The sequence below is a fragment of the Cyclopterus lumpus genome, chromosome 4 (genome assembly GCF_009769545.1).
Source record: "Cyclopterus lumpus isolate fCycLum1 chromosome 4, fCycLum1.pri, whole genome shotgun sequence".
NCBI lineage: Eukaryota > Metazoa > Chordata > Actinopteri > Perciformes > Cyclopteridae > Cyclopterus > Cyclopterus lumpus.
In genome coordinates, this window is record NC_046969.1 from 923,604 (window position 1) to 943,517 (window position 19,914).

The window sequence follows — 19,914 nt, forward strand, 5'->3', positions numbered from 1 at the left end:
CTGCTGGGAATGCCTTTATACAGCGTTACTATACTTTTATTTAAATTAGATTCATGGCCATAAAAAAGATATATTTTCAAATGTGTCGTATATGTTCTGGGCATTAGAGAAACGCATCAAATACTTAAATTATAGTAAATTATCAGTAATAGCTTTCAACCAAACACGAATCCACCGTCTAGTGACGCGTTGCGAGGGCGTGGCCTATGTAGCGGTGTCGACGTGCTGACGTGTGACGTTGACGTGCAGTACGTCCATCCGGGGGTCGGGCTTGGCACGTGTCCTCACAACAATCTCTGTCTGTAGGTTGCAGGATCGCAGTCGATCGGTCCTGGGCCTCGCGCTGTCTCCCAAGAAGACGACGAAACACCGGTAAGCACCGACACCGCCGCGGAAGCTCTCTCAGGTCTCTCTAACGTTAGCTATCTGGCGTTAGCTACGTACATAAAGTAACGCTACGGCACATAACTGTACGTAGCCTGACTCACAATGTAGTCCTATTGAATACATTGACATGGGGACGTGTAGGTCTGTGGGCTGCATTGGTAATGGGCTTAGTGCTGTAACAAACGGCGTCGTGATATGTCCCTTCCGGGTTGCCGTAGAGAGGAAAAGTAACTGGACTTGGGGGGAACAAATAGATAACGAGTGAAGCCGTGAGCTGAACGACGTGGCTGGTCTGCCGACTCCGTTTGTTAACATGTTATAAGTGCACCTCACGTTACCGTGCATTGGTATACACCAACATCAGCTAGCATGTTCTTTTGTCATTAAGACAAGTCTTGACCCAAACACGTTTGTCTGCAGCAGAATGAATATCGGTTCTAAAAATAAGAAGAGGGTGGTTCTGCCCAGTCGTCCCGAGCCCCCGACTGTGGACCAGATCCTGGAGGACATCAACAGAACCGCTCCCAACGACCCGGTCTTCAGCATCCTGGAGAAGACCGGACAAGGTGAGTCCACTGAGACCTGCAGAGTCAGACAACACCTCTTATTTACACTCTGTGGGCAACACTCTGAAGCATACATTGTTTACTGGATTATATCTGAGTAGGATTATATCTGAATTATATCTGAGTAGGATTATATCTGAGTAGGATTATATCGAGGAGCGAGGAGGCTTGCTGGAGGAGCTACGAGCACGGAAACACAGGTGTATCCTTTGCAGAAGTATTTTCAGAACACGTAAACAAATAAAGTATTAGATATAATCCTTCTCTAATTTATGTCTGGTTCTCCTGTAGTTTACTGTGTGGTTCTCCTGTAGTTTACTGTCTGGTTCTCCTGTAGTTTACTGTCCGGTTCTCCTGTATTTAACTGACTGGTTCTCCTGTAGTTTACTGTGTGGTTCTCCTGTAGTTTACTGTCCGGTTCTCCTGTATTTAACTGACTGGTTCTCCTGTAGTTTACTGTCCGGTTCTCCTGTATTTAACTGACTGGTTCTCCTGTAGTTTACTGTGTGGTTCTCCTGTAGTTTACTGTCCAGTTCTCCTTTATTTAACTGACTGGTTCTCCTGTAGTTTACTGTGTGGTTCTCCTGTAGTTTACTGACTGGTTCTCCTGTAGTTTACTGTGTGGTTCTCCTGTATTTAACTGACTGGTTCTCCTGTAGTTTACTGTGTGGTTCTCCTGTAGTTTACTGTCCGGTTCTCCTGTATTTAACTGACTGGTTCTCCTGTAGTTTACTGTGTGGTTCTCCTGTAGTTTACTGTCCGTTTCTCCTGTAGTTTACTGTCCGGTTCTCCTTTATTTAACTGACTGGTTCTCCTGTAGTTTACTGTGTGGTTCTCCTGTAGTTTACTGTGTGGTTCTCCTGTATTTAACTGACTGGTTCTCCTGTAGTTTACTGTGTGGTTCTCCTGTAGTTTACTGTGTGGTTCTCCTGTATTTAACTGACTGGTTCTCCTTTATTTAACTGACTGGTTCTCCTGTAGTTTACTGTCCGGTTCTCCTGTATTTAACTGACTGGTTCTCCTGTAGTTTACTGTGTGGTTCTCCTGTATTTAACTGACTGGTTCTCCTGTAGTTTACTGTCCGGTTCTCCTTTATTTAACTGACTGGTTCTCCTGTAGTTTACTGTGTGGTTCTCCTGTAGTTTACTGTGTGGTTCTCCTGTAGTTTACTGTCTGGTTCTCCTGTAGTTTACTGTGTGGTTCTCCTGTAGTTTACTGTCTGGTTCTCCTGTATTTAACTGACTGGTTCTCCTGTAGTTTACTGTGTGGTTCTCCTGTATTTAACTGACTGGTTCTCCTGTAGTTTACTGTCTGGTTCTCCTGTATTTAACTGACTGGTTCTCCTGTAGTTTACTGTGTGGTTCTCCTGTATTTAACTGACTGGTTCTCCCGCCCCCTCATCAGATTCGTACCGGTCCTCAGACAGCGATGTGGACTTGCGGTTCCAGCAGTGTCAACAGTATCTGGAGCTGAGCGAGCGGCTGCAGGAGGCGCGCGGTCGACTGTTGCGATGGAGGGAAGAGCTGCGATTGGCAGGCGAGCAGCTGCAAAAGGACATGGCAGAGGTCAAAGGTCAAACACTCTGACTCCACTCCTGTTAGAGGCTTTCCTCTTTTTTTTTATCGGACCATCGTCGGAATGTGATTCAGCTGACTCTGACAGTGGTGGGGCCTCCGCAGTGTTGCTCCTGACCTCTCACCTCACACCTAATGACAAATTACCAGTGTTAAGCGATGTAACATTTGCATATTTTTCCGGGATAGTCAGTAAATACAAGTTCTTTTGTTTTGAAATGAAGGAAAGCAAACTAATCCTCATGTTTAAGGATCAAAGGATGTCACAGTTGGTCATGGATCGCAGTCCTTTCAGCACTTGCTCTGTAAAGTGTTGATGTGTTCAGGCGGAACGGGAAGTTTCCTTCTTATTTTGGTTAGTTCCTGAAGTTGAAGCTGTTCTTGTACTCCTCTGCATCTCGTACGGGGTCAAGACCATTTTCAGAAGCTCTTGTCTCGGAATCGACTGAATGTTATCGGTCTCAGAGAAGGAGCACTCTGGATAGCAATTTCATGATCACAACTGTGGGGATATCACTACATTGCTTATGTACATTGTCAGATTCTTTTGTACATTGTCAGATTTATCTGTTAACATTAGTGTTCTGGCTCACGGATTCAATGCTTAAATGCTGTTAAATGCTTTTGCAAAACAACGTAGGCACAATTTTTGTTTTTCAAAATTCCCGTGGAAACTTTCCGCCCCTTTTGCAATTCTAATATTGAAACAGGTTTTCCTTAAACTGGAATTGAAATCTGAATAAATACTTCTTCTCTAAATATTCTTTCCTGCCTTCTTTTCCTGGCTTTGTTAGGAATAAATCCTTGCAGTCATAAAAACTTATTTCAGTGTTCGTATGGGCTTGTTTGTTTTAATAGACTTCAAAATTAATACCTCATAAGGAGCATTTGTTCGTAAAGCTTTGTTTTTAAACCGATGAACTAGAACATCCAGTATTAAAAACCAGCACACCATTTCAATGATGTTGAAGCATCGACTTGCCTGCTTTGAGCGTAACATCGCTAGTCAATCATATTGAGTTTAAAAATATATATATATATTTCACCTCCTACAACTGTCTTTATTAACTAGCCTGGTCCCAGGGTCCCCCTAAGGCCTCAAAGCCTGAACCCTCAGGGACTTACTGGTAAGTGTGAGAGGCTGTGGGGCTTGAAATGGTGTAAATACTAATGGGACAGCCCTTTTCTACAACATATCATGTTACCATGACAATGTCAAACAATATGATGTACATTTTTGAGTATTTATTTTAAACCGCTTCAATAACAAAATGAAATATTTGATGAATAAATAAATAACCTCTGATTTCACGTGTTTTTATGTTCCGTCTTCAATCCTTCATGTTTCTGAGTACATGTAATGTACCAGGCTGAACACACGCAACGTCCTTTTTGTTTACCTTTTCTTTGTTATGTCTCCATGGTTACCCTGTGTTTAATGTCGCATTACAATGTATTGTGGGTAATTCCCTTGGGCAAAGTCTGCATCCATCTACTTACGCAAAGGGTTCATAAAGTGCTTTAAATGCCCTCAAACACGATGTGACGGGGGCAGGACTAAACCCTCACGGAGAGCCTGAGTGGACCCTGAGATCGGAAACGTTGATGTCATGTTTGCTGTCACATCTCTCTTCTGTTGTGGTTAATAGCACCTCACCTGCACCCGTATGAAGGAAAGTCATCACAGCGGGTTTAATGAAGCACATTACTTTTTATTGGATGAAGACATTTATATGACACACTTCAGTTGCTTTGCCTATTTCACATGGCTCCATAGCTCCTCTGGCCTTGTTCATGCATGACAGGCTGGGTCCTTGCCACCATCACGATCAGGACACAAGACATCACCTCGATGTCGTGTCCATAAAACTAAAGGCTCCAGAGTGATAAGGGATACAAATGCAGTCCCATTTTTGTTGATTAGGTCATTTAAGCCATCCAGAAAATTTAAATACCGGTATTTAGTTTGTGAATTTCAAAGTCTGCATTCATTTGGGAGTAAACTTGTCTAAATTCTCATCTCGAGCCAGACATGAACAAGGCCTCCGACAGTAATGATGGACACACTTGGCTTTTAAACATGGAGACAAGCCTCCCGTCCGTCTCTTTCACACAATTCTCATCCTTTCATCCTGATTTTCCTGTTAGGGTCTGCTAAAGTTCTCCACCTTTTTAAATATCAAACGCAGGACGTTTACAAATCCCCATTTCAAGCCAGCGGCCACAGGCTCAAATAAGGGACAAGAAGATTTTGACTTTGTGAAATTATGTTCAGAAGTATTTTTAAACTCTGTGGTTTTATATTCCCATTTGTAAACTAGTAGAGAACAGAACCGAAGAAGTCCTCCACTATTTCCGTTGACTCCCATGGCTTCTATTCCTCTCCTAGATTCAATCATTGATTCACTATGACATGGAAAGAGCCAGATATATATTTAAACTATTCACATCATTATTCATACACGTGCACAAACTATGGTGACTCGGGACCGCTAATGTAATAAGCTTTCATCTACGTGAGCTTTTGACCTAAAGAAAGCACTTGTGCAGGTTAACATTTTCACCTGCACATTTAGTCAAACAACGTTATGAATCGAATGAACTTTGATGCATTTCTCAACCTTTTTGTTTAGCTACAAACGAGGCTGAGCATGTCTGAAATAAATTGTGAAAACATGATGGCCAAAATGTAATTATAAACTAGAATTTCAATGCAGAGTTTTTACTAAGGGTGATAAAGATAATGGTTTCTGAACATCTTTTATCAAGCTCAAAACCTTATTCCCACCCACATACACCAGGTGAGGGGTTGACACTGAGAAGATACAGTTGATTTCATTAGTGTTGCACTTATCCTAAAATGGCCAGTGGGAATTGAAAAGTTAGCATTCAAAATTGAATTGGGCTTTAAATATTCTCAAAACATGCTTTGAAAATACAGTAGGGCAGTAAATACAAAACCTTGTTTTTATGAATAAAGAGCCTTCATGTTTGCTCTGCACAGCACACTGCTGCCTTCACTCTCCCAGCACACATGGAGGAGTGATGTACTACTACAGAGAATATTCAGCGACTTTATACTTGATTTCATCTCGACCTATTACTACTTTTACAGCAACACAGTTAAGCAGATATTAACACGTTAAGAAGTCCATTGATTCAAAGCCCAACCACCACTGACTGATATCGTTCTGCTTCTTGACAGGAAATACTCAACAGCAAACAGCGCCTGAATCTAGGAGCAAACAAATATGTCATCACATTAGATGAACAGAGGTATGTAGTCCCTTCGTTCATCTACACGGACAGTTTATAGCATTATAGGTCTTTGTGGCACTTGAACACAGATGGCTAGTAATGCGCTTGTCGGGCTTTAGAACGTGTTTTACCTCTGAATAACATCATCATTGTCGTCCATTGTCCACAACGTTAACAAGTGTGTGTACAGTCAGTGAATATATTAGCATGCTGACAGGGAGCAACACAGAGTTCCTTTTGCCCACCAGGAAGCGTTGAAGATTTTGTATATCTGCATATTATTTACAATACTGATTAAGACAGAGTACAGGAGAGTGTGAAGCTACCTAGAATCCGCTGATAGTTGGGAAATGACAGGATTTGTTATATGTTCTGTCGCAGTGATGGAACTAGAGTCTAGTCGGTGTTGTGGTAAAGTTTTGTGATAAATCATATCCTCAAATTAATAATTTCAGAGCTAAAATTACTTATTTCAAGTATAGCTGGGCGATATGACAATCTCTACTGTAGAAGGTTATATATAGTGTTAATTTGCCAAATCTTTTATACCGAATAAGCTAACCCACAATATTTATGCTTGGGTTTGGATTTTTGTATCAATGTGATTGCATACTTAATTAGTTAAGTATTTGCCACAAAAAGAAACAGACGTTCCTTTCTATTTCTTTCCACAAATGGCTTGTAAATTATCGGACAGAAAATCTATTTCACAATATATTCATTTTGTAAAATCAAAATTATATAAGTGAAAATAGATTTGATCCATATCTAAAGTTAGTAGTTTGTAGTTAATCGGTCAACCTTAAGTTATGTCTTGGAATGACAACATTTCTTGTATTAAAGTTAAATTTAAGGTTTGACCTGTAATATTCCTCTCAGTCCAAGATCAGAATCTAACCTAATGCACAAGACAAATGGTTTAAAGGTGAATGCACTACTAATTTGAAGAAATGTTTATCAAAACTGTAGCCCCAACCCCAACAGCACATACTCAGTTGATTGGTGAGGCAAAGCCCAACGCGTTGATGTACATACATGTGTATGTACAAAATACTTGTCAATATGTCAATTGAGTCCCTTGTGAAGCTGTCAACAGTCCATCACAGTTTGTACCTTTTCAGGTAAAAACCCAGCTGAGTAATCATTCAAAAGTTTGCATAATATTGTTCTTTTATCAATTGTGTCCGGGAGACCAATGGTGATTAATGTGCTGAAATCAAGTTAAATGTCTTTTGCTTCATGTTTCACTATATTTCTACCAGGCAATGTTTATACTACAAATACAAAAAAGTACAAAAAGATGCACTTCCGTTTCACGTGAGATTTTTCTCTGAAGTGCATCTCTAAAAGTTACTGATGGTCTGCTCACGTTTAGACCTGTCTCAATGCATACATCCAACCCTGTGTGAATGGTAGATGGAAGCTGTGGTCAATTGTTCAGAGAGCAAAACTTGAATGCAGTAAATGGGGAAAGTAAGGGGTCAATACCCGAGGTAAAGGGACCAGCACACTCCTAATCTGTCCACCTGAGTGCGGAGTTTCATCCGGGAACACCGTAGAGTCATCCGTGTTGTTCAGTAATCTACTTAACGTCCTACGACTCACTTTTTCCCTCTGGCCTTTCATCGATTGTGGCTTCTTGGCTCTGTGCGTCTGGCAGGCTACAGGAAATGGGGCTTGGGGTGTAGTTAAATGGAGTGATTCGGGCAGCCTTGCTGGGGGATCCTTGGCGGAAATGGACAGCTCCACCCACGTGGTTATCTGAGGTTCCTGTGGAGACGGTGCTGTGACTCTTAAGTGAGAAGTCGGAATCTCCATCTTGTAGGTTACTCCCAGAGGTAGCACTACTCTTTCTGAGTAGTGCAAATCGTGCAACTTCCTCTGAGATCACCCGAGTTGTTTCAACCGTTGGAGAGGTGCTTGAGTTGGTCTTATTATTAGACAAATCTTCTGTCTGGACTGTCGCATCACTTGTCTTGCGTGATGCAAGTAGAATGGTTGGTAGTTTTCCTCGAAGTCCTGGTGGCTTTGGCTGTTCGCCGTCAGGAGAAGGCAACAGAGGTAATGCATTGGCTGGCAGAGTGCTTTTCAATATCTGAGGTACATCTTCATCCCTGATCCTCCTCCATGTAACTCTGTCATTTAGCCGTGATGCAGACCGGTGCCCTTTCTTCTTTGTGTCATCTTCGCTCTTTGCTCTTCCACTTGAATCGGATGAAGACGAGCGAAGGGAGGAACGGCTGGTCACTCGGCTAAGTATGTTTATGCTTGGGGATGAGGCGTAATGTTTAAAGTTGTCTTTGTCTTGTTGCTGCTTGGCTCCGGACATCCTGGAATGCCTGCTTCGATCAGCCCCCCTGCAGGGGCTTTCAGAGCTAGTTCTTCTGTGTGAGCGTCTTGCAGATAGGTCCCTTTCACTGGAGGTCGCTCTAGAAAGTGTTGGAGTCTGCTTTTGAACGCCACGTTCTGGCCTCTGGACTTGCTGTGTTTGCCTTGGATTTTTTACTTGCACCCTTCTCGGGGTTTGAACAGCTACCTTAAGTTCCTGACAGCGTGATGAGCAAAGAAAGACAGCTGAAGTGCCAGGAGCTGCTCTGTGGGGGGATCCATTCTGAGATCCAGGCATGTTGCGTGCAGAGCCATCCCTTCTCAGCACAGTCTGTGATTCCTTAATGAAAGTCAGCTGTCTCAAGAATCCATTGCGCTCATACTCACCGCCACTTGAATGGACAGAAGTCATCCTGACCGTTCCAAATCGATTGGCGGGTGGGACCCTTTTCCCGTTGACCTGATTGGTTTGTTTGGTGGTTGTTAGGTTAGTTACCAGAGGTGACAGAGCTCTGGGCCGGACTGAATTTTGCATAAAAGGGATTCGGACAGGTGACTTTTGAGTTTTAGGTGGTGGGGATTTTTCCTTTTGATTCACAGCAGGAGAGCGCCCCTTTCTTTCTGGGGGACTACTAGCTGGCGGGCTATTAGGTGGTGAGGCGAACTTTTTCTGCATGGATTTATTTGTCGGGGATGTTATCCTCTTCTGCGACTGTTTGGATGGTGGTGAACTTTGCGATGATCCAGAGGATGAACTTTTTGGTATCCTTGGAGGTGGAGTAGAGCTCCTCTTTGGCAAAGACAGTTCAATGTCCTGCGGGTGACCTAATCGGTGAAGGCTCTTTGATCTGTGCTGAGCCAGGTTTGGATTCTTTGGAGCATCTGTCTTGGTTGGTACTTTTCTGGGAGGAGGTATTTGTGATGGAGCTGTCTCTTTTTTCGGTGTATATATCACAGTCCTGCCTCTAAAAACCACAGGTAAATTTGAAACTGGCTTGCGCTGTGCAAAGTCTAAAGGTTTATTTGCCTTTTTGTCTTTAGCAAACTTCCTTTCTTTAGGTGTAAAGCTGGATGTTGACATGAATGACAGGACAGATTCAGTCTCTTCAGAGGATGGCTCTTGAGACTTTGAGGCCTGGAGTCCAGTTACAACACAATTAGCACCTTCTTGTATGGCTCTCCATTCAACACTATTGAGGTCTGAATCTTGATCCCATGCTGTGTCATCACTATCCATTTCCTCATTCCACCCTTCAGAGGCCTTTTGTTTTTGAGTATTTTCAGCTTTCTTCTTCCTTGCAGCAAGCTTCCTTCTCTGCTTGGGCATGGCAGATGTTATGCATTTCTGAAGGAGGTCATCCTCCGAATCCATGCTGACAGAGCTTGGCGAGCTTGGCTCTTCATATTGGCTGTGAATGTTCATAAACCTTGTCTGTTTCATCATATTTAGTGTTTTGTTGTGTCTGTTTTTGTACCAGATTTGCTGGGCTCTTGATTTCTGATCCTCAAACTCTGCATCACTCAGTGAACTAAGTGAGGAGCTGAGTGAGTAACATGCCAGGGATTCATCCTTCATCAGATTCTGTTTTATCCTGTGAAATCCCCTGGGCATTGCTTGTGAATTATCAATCCTGCCAATATTTGTCATGCTCCGGGAAAGAGTATTTCTATTTGATTCCCTGATCTGTTTTCTACTTGTTCGTTTCATTGCATCCTTTTTGTCAGCGTAGAAGCTGTTACTGTCCTCTGAAGAATGTGTTGATTGTCTGTAGAATGTTTTACCTTTTTGTGATCCCACATTAAGATTACTTTCAGTTTTTTGCTTAATGACAGGCAGATCCAGTTTCCTAACTGGCCCTTGACCTTGTCTCTTCTGTTGTTGGTTAGGAGACTGATCACGAATTCTTTGCTTTGCCACTCTATCAGCTACCTCTTTGCTCTGCATAAGCACCCTCTGAGTGGGAATGATGTGTTTGGTTGTTCGGTTCATTTGTATCTCAGGTGGGTAGTTAATTCTGTTGGGCTTATGGAAGTGTGAGAATATCCTCAAGTCTTCTATCCTCTTTGCCTCATCGTCGAGCAATTCCTGTTTGTTCATACCTTTAGCTGTGCAGTCTTTAGCCCCCCTCTCCTTCACTGGATACTGAAGTGTTTCGTCACTTAGTGATGTTGTGCTGGAGAAGTTGACTGGTGTACCTTCTGCAGAATCAGTGAAGGATGAATCATCACATTTAAAGTCCCTTTGTGGAATGACAATTCTCCTCCCAGGACACATTTGGGTTTTGCCATTTGGAAGCATCATGTACATTGGAAGATGTATCTGTTTTCGGATCTGGGAATTGAGAATATGAGGAGGGATAGTTGTCATCAGGGAAGGTCTTACTTTTCGGAACTTAGAGGGCATTGCTGAGTTGATGCATTCCTTTAATATTTCTATGTCATCATCTGAATTGCCCTCACTATATCTCTCACCATGGTCGAATCCTTGCCCATCCTCATCAGGGAAAGGAAGATTTTTGTCATTTTTCTGGAGTAGGGGGGTCAATTTCAGCTCCACATCTTTTTGTATGTAGTGTTCGTGAAGAGGCAGAGCACTTAAGCTTGACGCACAAGAGAAGTTCTCACTGGGCTTTTCCACAGTGAAGTAGATCATAGTGTCCAGGTCAGGAGGAAGGTTAAACCTCTCTTTGGAGTCTGCAATCTCCATGAACGTTCGCAAGCTACTTTCCCATTGACCCGCTATTCCTGTAGCCTGTGTTTCTGGTCCATTTGACTCAACGCAACATGGAGTTTTACTTCGACTAGGAGGCATGGTTTGACCTGGGCTGTCGGGAAGATCACTTGGGCTTATTGTTCCATCATTCATCTCACTGCATGGATCACTTTCGATTGAACTCGCAATTGAGGGAGCCTCAAAGCTGCCCAGTGAACTGACTGAGCTACAGCGACTCATTACCAGGGGTGTCTCGTGGATGTAGTTCTCAGATGAACTGGATGGAGATCTGTCTTCAAGTAGGGCTGGTGAAGCTCCTCTTAGGAACACCTTTTCCCTTTTGGTAGGACAGGGAATCTCAATGGGATCGGTCTCTTTGCTGGGGAAGGATTTTGAGTCAGTCATCAGCAGCTGGCTGTCACTCAGATCCTCCAAGGTTTCACCCTCTTCAGCTGTCTTCACTACTTCTCCAGCTTCCACTTCAATTATTTCTAATGACGAGTCACTCTCTAGCTCATTCTCACTTTGTCCATCGAGCGCTCCATCGCCAGAAGAGAGGGAGGACAATGAACTGCAGCGAGAGAAGCAAATCGGGGTGTTTTCCACTGAGTATTTCTGGACCGTCTCCATCGACCCGATAGTTGGGCTTCTGGTGGATGTCATTGGAGAAAATTTTGTTATACTACCCCCAGTCATCACAGTAGGTACCCATGCTTGCCTCCTCATTGCTTGGGCAGCCTGGACATTAATGGCCGTCTTTGCTACACCGAATTTGGCGACACTCTGAATGAGTGGGACCTGTTGATAAGAAGGAGACAGTTTGATTGAAGTCATGCTCACATCAGAGGAGAGTTTAGTTGATGCACTGACAGGTGTTTGTACAGATTGATCCTGGTTCTTTTCTCCGTCTGTGATGCTGAGCTCTAGATCTCTCACATCTTTGTTGTCTACAGAATCTCTCTCTGGAATTTCTTGCTGGTTCGTCTTCGTCAGAACAGCAGGTCTTACATTAAGGTAATCTTGATGAGCCACCTTTAGATCAAGTTGGTTGGGTCTTTGTTGCATCACAACAGTTCTTGGAGCAGGTCGCATCTGGTCTTTGCTGCCGCAGTAGCCATCACTGGTGCTTCCACTGTTTAAGCTGTCTGTTGATACACTTGTATGAGTGGCTTTGAGGCGCAAGAGAGCGTGGGCTCTACTGAGGCGTTCCCTGTGGGCCAAGCTGCTTGTATCAGACAGACGGCAAGGGGAGCATGATTTAGCTTGGGCTTCATTGAGTTCATCCAGTCCGTATGGCCAGTCTGCCAGGTGATCTTCAGAGCTCAGGCTAAAACTATCCTCAGAGGATGTCTGCATGGTGATGTCCTCCACTAACCTGTCAATCTTGGCTACCGTGTTGGTGATCCTTTTTGCAAGCTCCTCTGCAGCGACAGATACAATATCAACAGGAGCATGTCTCTTGTCAACCATCTGAGGCATGTCTACATCTCTTTCAGGGTCAGTGTCCCTCTTGCGTGGTTGGCTTTGCAGGAAGTTAGAGTTGGTAAGAAACATGGACAGCATAGAGAAGCTCCCAGTGTCCAGGCTACTGGAGACATTTGGGGCCTCGTCATCATCAAAACAACCAGAATCAGATGCGTAATCCTTCACCAGACTTTCAATGTGCCGTAGTGGCTTGTTGAGGGTCAGGTGCTTGGGGCTCTGTTTCTCAAGAGTATCAAAAGTCTCCGCCAAATGTTTGGCGTCCAGCTCCGCCTCCAGCGCCTTCTGTTTCCTCATATAGAGTGAGGGCATGCAGGAGCCGGGGGATATGACTGCAGCATCCTTATATTTTAGGGGTCGATTGGTGAGGAGATTCCTTAAAGCTGCGGCACTGCCCATTGCTATCATTTTGTGCTTGGAGTGGATAAGGTTGCGCAGCATGCTAACTGCCCCAAGGTCCCACAGCAGCTCCTGGTCCTTCGGACTTCGGGCAGAAAGGTTCCAGAGAGTCCCGCAGGCGTTGCTCACTATGGTCAGGCTGTGGGAGCGCAGGTGCTGCAGCAGAGTCTGGAGGCAGTTGTGATCCCTGAGGATTTGTCTGTAAAGCAAGTTTAATACATTTCTTAGTTGTGTTAAAACAAAAGAAAAACATCTTAACTCAAGTTTGACTTGTTAGCTTTTCTCAAAGTCAGCAGATAGTATTTGCTCAGTTATTATCACGTGACTCACACTTCCTACTGAGGCATTGCTGTGACAACTGAACAAACACGATCCGATTATGAAGACCATTAAATCTAGTGAAAAGCTCCAGAAAAAGCTAGCAAGTGGCCCTTGAGTTTACAATGTCAAAGTAATTTCTCTAGTAATGTGGCAGTTACTTTTTGAGTCTAACCTACCTGTAGTCTTCCCTTGTGGCGACCAGACTCGACACATTTCGAAGAATTCCTCCTCCACTCTCGATGATGGCGAGCGAGTTGGTTTGACAGCGGTAAGTCAGCGTGCTGACCAGGAAGCCCAGAGCGCCGTCCACTGAACAGATGGACACTTTGTTGTCGATGCTGTGAGCCGACAGATTCCACAGAGCACTCAGGAGGCTCTTCAATGTCGACTCCTGCAAAACCATCAATACAAAAAAAGAAGAATCCTTAACAAAAGTGTAAAAGCGATGGAAACATTTTATGGGAAGTTGTGTGCCGGATCCTCACATAATTCCCTCTGGTTTGTTTCACATTACCTTGGTGGCCTGGAGGGCACAAGTCATCAGGGCAGAAACGCAGCCGATGTCTCTGAGAACTTTCTTGCTGGTGATATCGGCCCTCCAGGACAGGTTCCTCAGGATGCTGGAGACCACCTGATGAAGCTCCTCACTGTCAGAGGCCAGCTGGGCCACCAGAGCCTGTAGACAGCTCTTCTTTGAGCACAGAGTGGCCTGAAGGGGAACACGGTGTCGGTCAAACGGACAGACAGTCATAGTGCGTCAATAAAAGTCAGGGTAAAGTATGTTGAAAAAAAGTCATAGTATAGTACGACAAACTCACAAAAGGTCACAGTATAGAATATTGGAAAAAGTCTGTAACAAAATTCATAGTATACTATGTCAAAAAAGTAATTGGAGAGTGAAAAATTCCACGAGGTCGAATTTGATTTCCTGATACACAGGTGCGGAACATCACATTAATCTTCACAATAAGTATCTAGTCAACTACAGTCAACTATAAGACAGTTCAATTAAATAAAATCTCAACAATATTTATCAGTTTTCAAATTTAACTGGATTAATTATAAATGATACATACTCTAATAAATAAATGCATGTTCTTTATTTTAAGTAAAATAATGGATGCATTTAGAATAAATGACATCACAGAAAGATTTGGAAAAATGTGGATCTTAAAATAAAGTACTTAATTTTAGAAAAATGATGTCACCCAAAAACAGTGAACTAATGTGTTAAGATTCTAATGGATCAATCATATTGGGATCTTAGATAGTTTTCCCCCTCTATGCCTTCATTTTGTATGTGTACGTTTGCTCAGAAGATGTGTGCTTTGTCTCGTAGTGAAGCTTCACATTGCCTCTTTTAATAACCACGGTCTGTGAACATAAGAGAGATACTGGTATGAACTGCACGTAGGAACGATTAACCTATAACAGTCTGTCTATTCTTGGTTAAAGGATCTGGTCACGCTATCCACGCCATGTGAAATAACTTCGGACTCACGTCGCCCATCTCTTCCCCGTGTGTGTAAATCTCACTGGAGTCGGGAAGCTTATCGGAATACACATATTTGATTGGCTGAGTAGCATCACGTGATATGATTAACAAGGCATGTCATTGGTCGGTGTGTTTCCTGGACCGCTGAATGAGTGGCGTGTATAGCATGTCAATAAGTCATAAAAATGCCATTATGTAGTATGATGAAAAGAAAGTTATAAAAATGCATAGTATAGCATGTTGAAAAAAGTAATAAAACCTCAAAGCAGAGTATGAAGAAAAAAGTAATAGCGTGAGGAAAAAGTCATAGTGTAGTATTTTTAATAAAAAAACGTGGTATATGGAAAAAAAAGTCATAAAACCCATCATATGTTGACAGAAGTCTGTCAAAAAAAATCACTATAGCAAGTTAGAAAGTCATAGTGAATATAAGAAATTGTCTGGTGTAGTACAATGCTCAAAAAAACATGTCATAAAAAGTGTCAGCTAATGCTAACAACAAGGCTAACAGTGGCATCAGTAAGTATTTAGAGCTTGTACTAAAATAAAAAATAAAAGCAGCATTATCACAAGTAAAACTCCTGCATTGGAGTTTTAACTTAAGTAAAAGTGTAATTGTATTAGCAACTATAAATTAATACAAGTAAAAGTACTCATTATGTGTTTTCCTTGTGAAATGTTTATCTTAAAAGTAACTGCAGCCGTCAGATGATTGTAGTGCAGTATTAAAGTACAAATATATGTGATGTATGGTGCAGTAGGAGTAGAAATTAGCTTAGAATTACAAGTACATCAAGTCCAGTCTTGAATAAATGCATTAAGTTACATTCCACCACTGGTTTTAGGTTTTACTTTTCTTATATTTTAATAATTATTTTTGCCTTGATCCACGCAGGGCAGTGATTCTGTACCTTGTTGACGACGTCTCCGAAGGTGAGGTTGGTCACAGCCATCCCTGCGTAGCGCCGCAGAGCCATGTTGATGGGGTCGTTCAGCATGCCGTACATGTCCTGGTCCAGGTGGATCAGATCGGCCACGACCTGCAGGCCGCCTGGAAGACAACACGCAAACCTCTGAGCCAAATGTGTCACTGATGTCTTTGGGATTTAATAAAAAGACCAGTGGGTGTTTTGGCATACCCAATTCATTCATGGCGCGTCGGTACTCCTCTTCAAAGGAAAGCTTCATGATGGCGCACATGGCCTGACAGATCTGAGGCTCCACAGGTTCAGGGATGTCTGCGGAGGAGAAAAACAAGAATAGAATAGTTGGTTTCAGGGAGTTAATTTACAATAAATCTTCAGAATGGGGAAAAAGATATTCAACTCAATTCAGTTTATTTTGTATAGCCCAATATCACAAATGTGCCTCAGAGGGCTTTACAATGTGTACACATACGACATCCCTGACCTTTGACCTCACATTGGATATGTGCCTTTATGTACAATACAAACTGTACTTTGTGTCTTTGATTCCCCCCCAATGCTCCACCTGCTCTGCTCACGTGACTACAAAGGTGAAGGGAATTATTTCTATGGAAATTAGACAGTGGTGGTTGAGTTAGATCATTTGCGTCAGTTAAAATACTAATACGACAGTGTTAAAATAATAATAATAACAAAATGAGCTTTAGAAAAAGTATAAAAGTATTAGCATCAAAGTCTACTCAAACTAATAGTACTCACTATGCAGGATGACCACATGCATTATTGGATTATATATTATGGATGCATCAATAGGTAAGCGTTTTGCAGCTGGCCATGGCGGAGCTCATTTCAACTATTATATGTAATCGTCATCATTTTATCCTGAATTGTGTATTTTAACTACAGCTGTCAGACAAATGTAGGGCAGAAAACCTCTGCATGTAGAGGAGTAGAATGAACTAATATGGTTAGAGATACCTCCCCAGTACTTATGGGGTTCTCTGTGTTTAGAGGACTGTCACTCACCGGTGGTTTTGGTTCCTCCAGGGGACGGCGTCGCTGCGTGGCCCTCGATCCAGTCCCAGCCGCTGTCACAGTAGGTCCGGACCTGCTCCAGCATGTGCAGGACCCTCATCTCCCGGCGGGCCTGGCCCTCGTCCTGCTGGGAGTAGATGATGTTGTGGAGGGCGGCGCTGGCTCTGGATTTGGCCTCTCTGCTGCAGCCCGTTGCCGTACCGCCCGCGGCCGCCTCCCCGGATCCACACGGAGCTTCGTGCAGGATCTGGACCAGCAGAGGGACGCAGCCAGACTTCCTCATGGCGATGCAGCTGTCCTGAGAGCTGGACAGAGCCAGCAGAGTCCGAGACATCTCCTCCTTATCTCTGTTAGCGAGCATGGAGAGCAGCCAGAACACCATCTCCACCTGAGGAGAGGGAGGACAACCTGCATTAATAGAATTACTATCATTTGCAGAACTATTAATTAAGAACATGACAGGATTAAAGAACCTTTCTGGTGGTTTTGAACATACATTTGTTTTTTAAATGATCATACAGTATTTATATGGTTTTACTTCCAGGAAGGTTCTATATAAAACTATATTGAAGTAAAAAAAGTTGTAGTTTGATCAAATTCAAGTAAATTTGTTGCTATTTATTCGGGTTAAAGTTATGTTAGTTCAATAAACTTTCAGCAACGGTGTTTCTGCTTTAGATTGGAGTCTCTTTGGGTTCTGGGTAACTGTGACGGCATTCCTCAAACAAACAAACTGATACATAATCAAAAATAATCAGCAGATCATTAGTTAATAGATCAGCATGAGCTCCCCCTCAAACATCTCAGTAAAGTTCTGCATGAATGCATGAGTCATAATAATATAATACAGGGGACATTGTTATGCTTTTGATATTTCCTAATGTCCTAATTGTACTTACATAATTTTACTGGAGTAACATTTTCCATGCAGGACGTTTGCTTTCAAGTATTTTTACGGAGCGGGGTACTTTTAATCCTCCACAACTGACAGATGAATTATTTCGTGATCACTATAAGCTGATGTCTCTGTATTAAGCCTCAGATATTATGTGGGTTGGGATGTGTTACCTTGCTGCCGCCGTCAGTCGGAGCCTCGGCTCCTGCTGCAGCAGCTGAGGACGTGTTGCTCTCTGGTTCTCCAGCAGGGGGCTTCTCAGCTCCAGACAGCTGCACACACACACACACACACACACACACACACACACACACACAGAGAGAGAGAAGAAGAAGACATGAGGATGTGGTCCGGGAGACTGAACAAACAATTTTATTTGATCGGATTTTCTAACCGAACACCCAGCATATGTGATTCCTGTCAGAGATGATCCAGTAATATCAGAAGTGCATTCGTATTTACTGTAAATATCCAAGAGAAATGACATTTGGGTCACATAGTTGCCATTTTCCTGTAAAAACACACAGGAGTGGGCATGTGTTGCAGTGTAATGGTGTATTAATGTTAAAGTCAGTGGTGCATTCTGGGCCGGATGCCAGAGAAGAGAAAGGAAAACGACTCTGACCTATTTCTGCTTTCAGTGTGTTTTCAGGCCAACGGCTGAAGAATCTGTGTTTTTTTATTACAGAAGCAATAGTCTCACATAGCCAGACCTGTCTCTGTAGCACTGGGGAGACATGTAGACAGGTCTGTGGAGACATGTAGACAGGTCTGTGGAGACAGGTCTGTGGAGACATGTAGACAGGTCTGTGGAGACATGTAGACAGGTCTGTGGAGACAGGTCTGGGGAGACATGTAGACAGGTCTGTGGAGACATGTAGACAGGTCTGTGGAGACAGGTCTGGGGAGACAGGTCTGTGGAGACAGGTCTGTGGAGACAGGTCTGGGGAGACAGGTCTGTGGAGACAGGTCTGTGGAGACAGGTCTGGGGAGACAGGTCTGTGGATACAGGTCTGTGGAGACATGTAGACAGGTCTGTGGAGACAGGTCTGTGGAGACATGTAGACAGGTCTGGGGAGACAGGTCTGTGGAGACATGTAGACAGGTCTGTGGAGACAGGTCTGTGGAGACAGGTCTGTGGAGACATGTAGACAGGTCTGTGGAGACAGGTCTGTGGAGACAGGTCTGGGGAGACATGTAGACAGGTCTGGGGAGACAGGTCTGTGGAGACAGGTCTGGGGAGACAGGTCTGTGGAGACAGGTCTGTGGAGACATGTAGACAGGTCTGGGGAGACAGGTCTGTGGAGACAGGTCTGTGGAGACATGTAGACAGGTCTGTGGAGACATGTAGACAGGTCTGTGGAGACAGGTCTGTGGAGACATGTAGACTCTACTTGTCCACAGACTCTACTTGTCCACAGACTCTACTTGTCCACAGACTCTTCTTGTCCACAGACTCTACTTGTCCACAGACTCTTCTTGTCCACAGACTCTTTTTGTCCACAGACTCTACTTGTCCACAGACTCTACTTGTCCACAGACTCTTCTTGTCCACAGACTCTACTTGTCCACAGACTCTACTTGTCCACAGACTCTACTTGTCCACAGACTCTTCTTGTCCACAGACTCTACTTGTCCACAGACTCTACTTGTCCACAGACTCTTTTTGTCCACAGACTCTTCTTGTCCACAGACTCTACTTTCCACATACTCTACTTGTCCACAGACTCTACTTGTCCACAGACTCTTCTTGTCCACAGACTCTACTTGTCCACAGACTCTTCTTGTCCACAGACTCTACTTGTCCACAGACTCTTCTTGTCCACAGACTCTACTTGTCCACAGACTCTTCTTGTCCACAGACTCTACTTTCCACAGACTCTTCTTGTCCACAGACTCTTCTTGTCCACAGACTCTTTTTGTCCACAGACTCTACTTGTCCACAGACTCTACTTGTCCACAGACTCTTCTTGTCCACAGACTCTACTTTCCACAGACTCTACTTGTCCACAGACTCTTTTTGTCCACAGACTCTTCTTGTCCACAGACTCTACTTTCCACAGACTCTACTTGTCCACAGACTCTACTTGTCCACAGACTCTTCTTGTCCACAGACTCTACTTGTCCACAGACTCTTCTTGTCCACAGACTCTTTTTGTCCACAGACTCTACTTGTCCACAGACTCTACTTGTCCACAGACTCTTCTTGTCCACATACTCTACTTGTCCACAGACTCTTCTTGTCCACAGACTCTACTTGTCCACAGACTCTACTTGTCCACAGACTCTTCTTGTCCACAGACTCTACTTGTCCACAGACTCTACTTGTCCACAGACTCTTTTTGTCCACAGACTCTTCTTGTCCACAGACTCTACTTGTCCACAGACTCTTCTTGTCCACAGACTCTACTTTCCACAGACTCTACTTGTCCACAGACTCTACTTGTCCACAGACTCTTCTTGTCCACAGACTCTACTTGTCCACAGACTCTTCTTGTCCACAGACTCTACTTGTCCACAGACTCTTCTTGTCCA

The 19,914-nt window shown here is 43.5% G+C and overlaps 2 protein-coding genes across 3 annotated transcripts in view; one reads left to right on the forward strand and one right to left on the reverse strand.

The window, feature by feature from the left end:
- Window positions 1–251: 251 nt before the first annotated feature.
- Window positions 252–3,286, forward strand: c4h19orf25 (chromosome 4 C19orf25 homolog). Of its 2 annotated transcripts, none has more exons than XM_034531709.1 (3): window positions 252–372; window positions 808–953; window positions 2,358–3,286. In XM_034531709.1, exons 2-3 carry the CDS (start codon window positions 812–814, stop codon window positions 2,537–2,539), a joined length of 324 nt encoding a protein of 107 aa, XP_034387600.1. In that variant the 5' UTR covers window positions 252–372; window positions 808–811; the 3' UTR covers window positions 2,540–3,286. The 2 variants fall into 2 exon arrangements, with proteins under 2 accessions (XP_034387600.1, XP_034387601.1); XM_034531710.1 differs by having other exon boundaries at window positions 811–953.
- Window positions 3,287–7,379: 4,093 nt separating this feature from the next.
- The window catches only part of apc2 (APC regulator of WNT signaling pathway 2), a gene marked incomplete at its 5' end in the record, with an annotated part of 30,719 nt that continues 18,184 nt past the window's right edge, over window positions 7,380–19,914 (reverse strand). The window contains 7 exons of the mRNA XM_034530301.1: window positions 7,380–12,906; window positions 13,205–13,419; window positions 13,543–13,737; window positions 15,435–15,574; window positions 15,663–15,761; window positions 16,476–16,872; window positions 17,553–17,651. Coding sequence (XP_034386192.1) covers window positions 7,380–12,906; window positions 13,205–13,419; window positions 13,543–13,737; window positions 15,435–15,574; window positions 15,663–15,761; window positions 16,476–16,872; window positions 17,553–17,651 — 6,672 coding nt within the window. The remainder of the gene's footprint in view (window positions 12,907–13,204; window positions 13,420–13,542; window positions 13,738–15,434; window positions 15,575–15,662; window positions 15,762–16,475; window positions 16,873–17,552; window positions 17,652–19,914) is intronic.

Bases quoted from the DNA above. Each gene is read 5' to 3' on its own strand.
- c4h19orf25 (XM_034531709.1), top strand. From the start codon at position 812: ATGAATATCGGTTCTAAAAATAAGAAGAGGGTGGTTCTGCCCAGTCGT. The intron at 954-2,357 runs GTGAGTCCACTG...CCCCCTCATCAG, and splicing joins CCTGGAGAAGACCGGACAAG to ATTCGTACCGGTCCTCAGAC.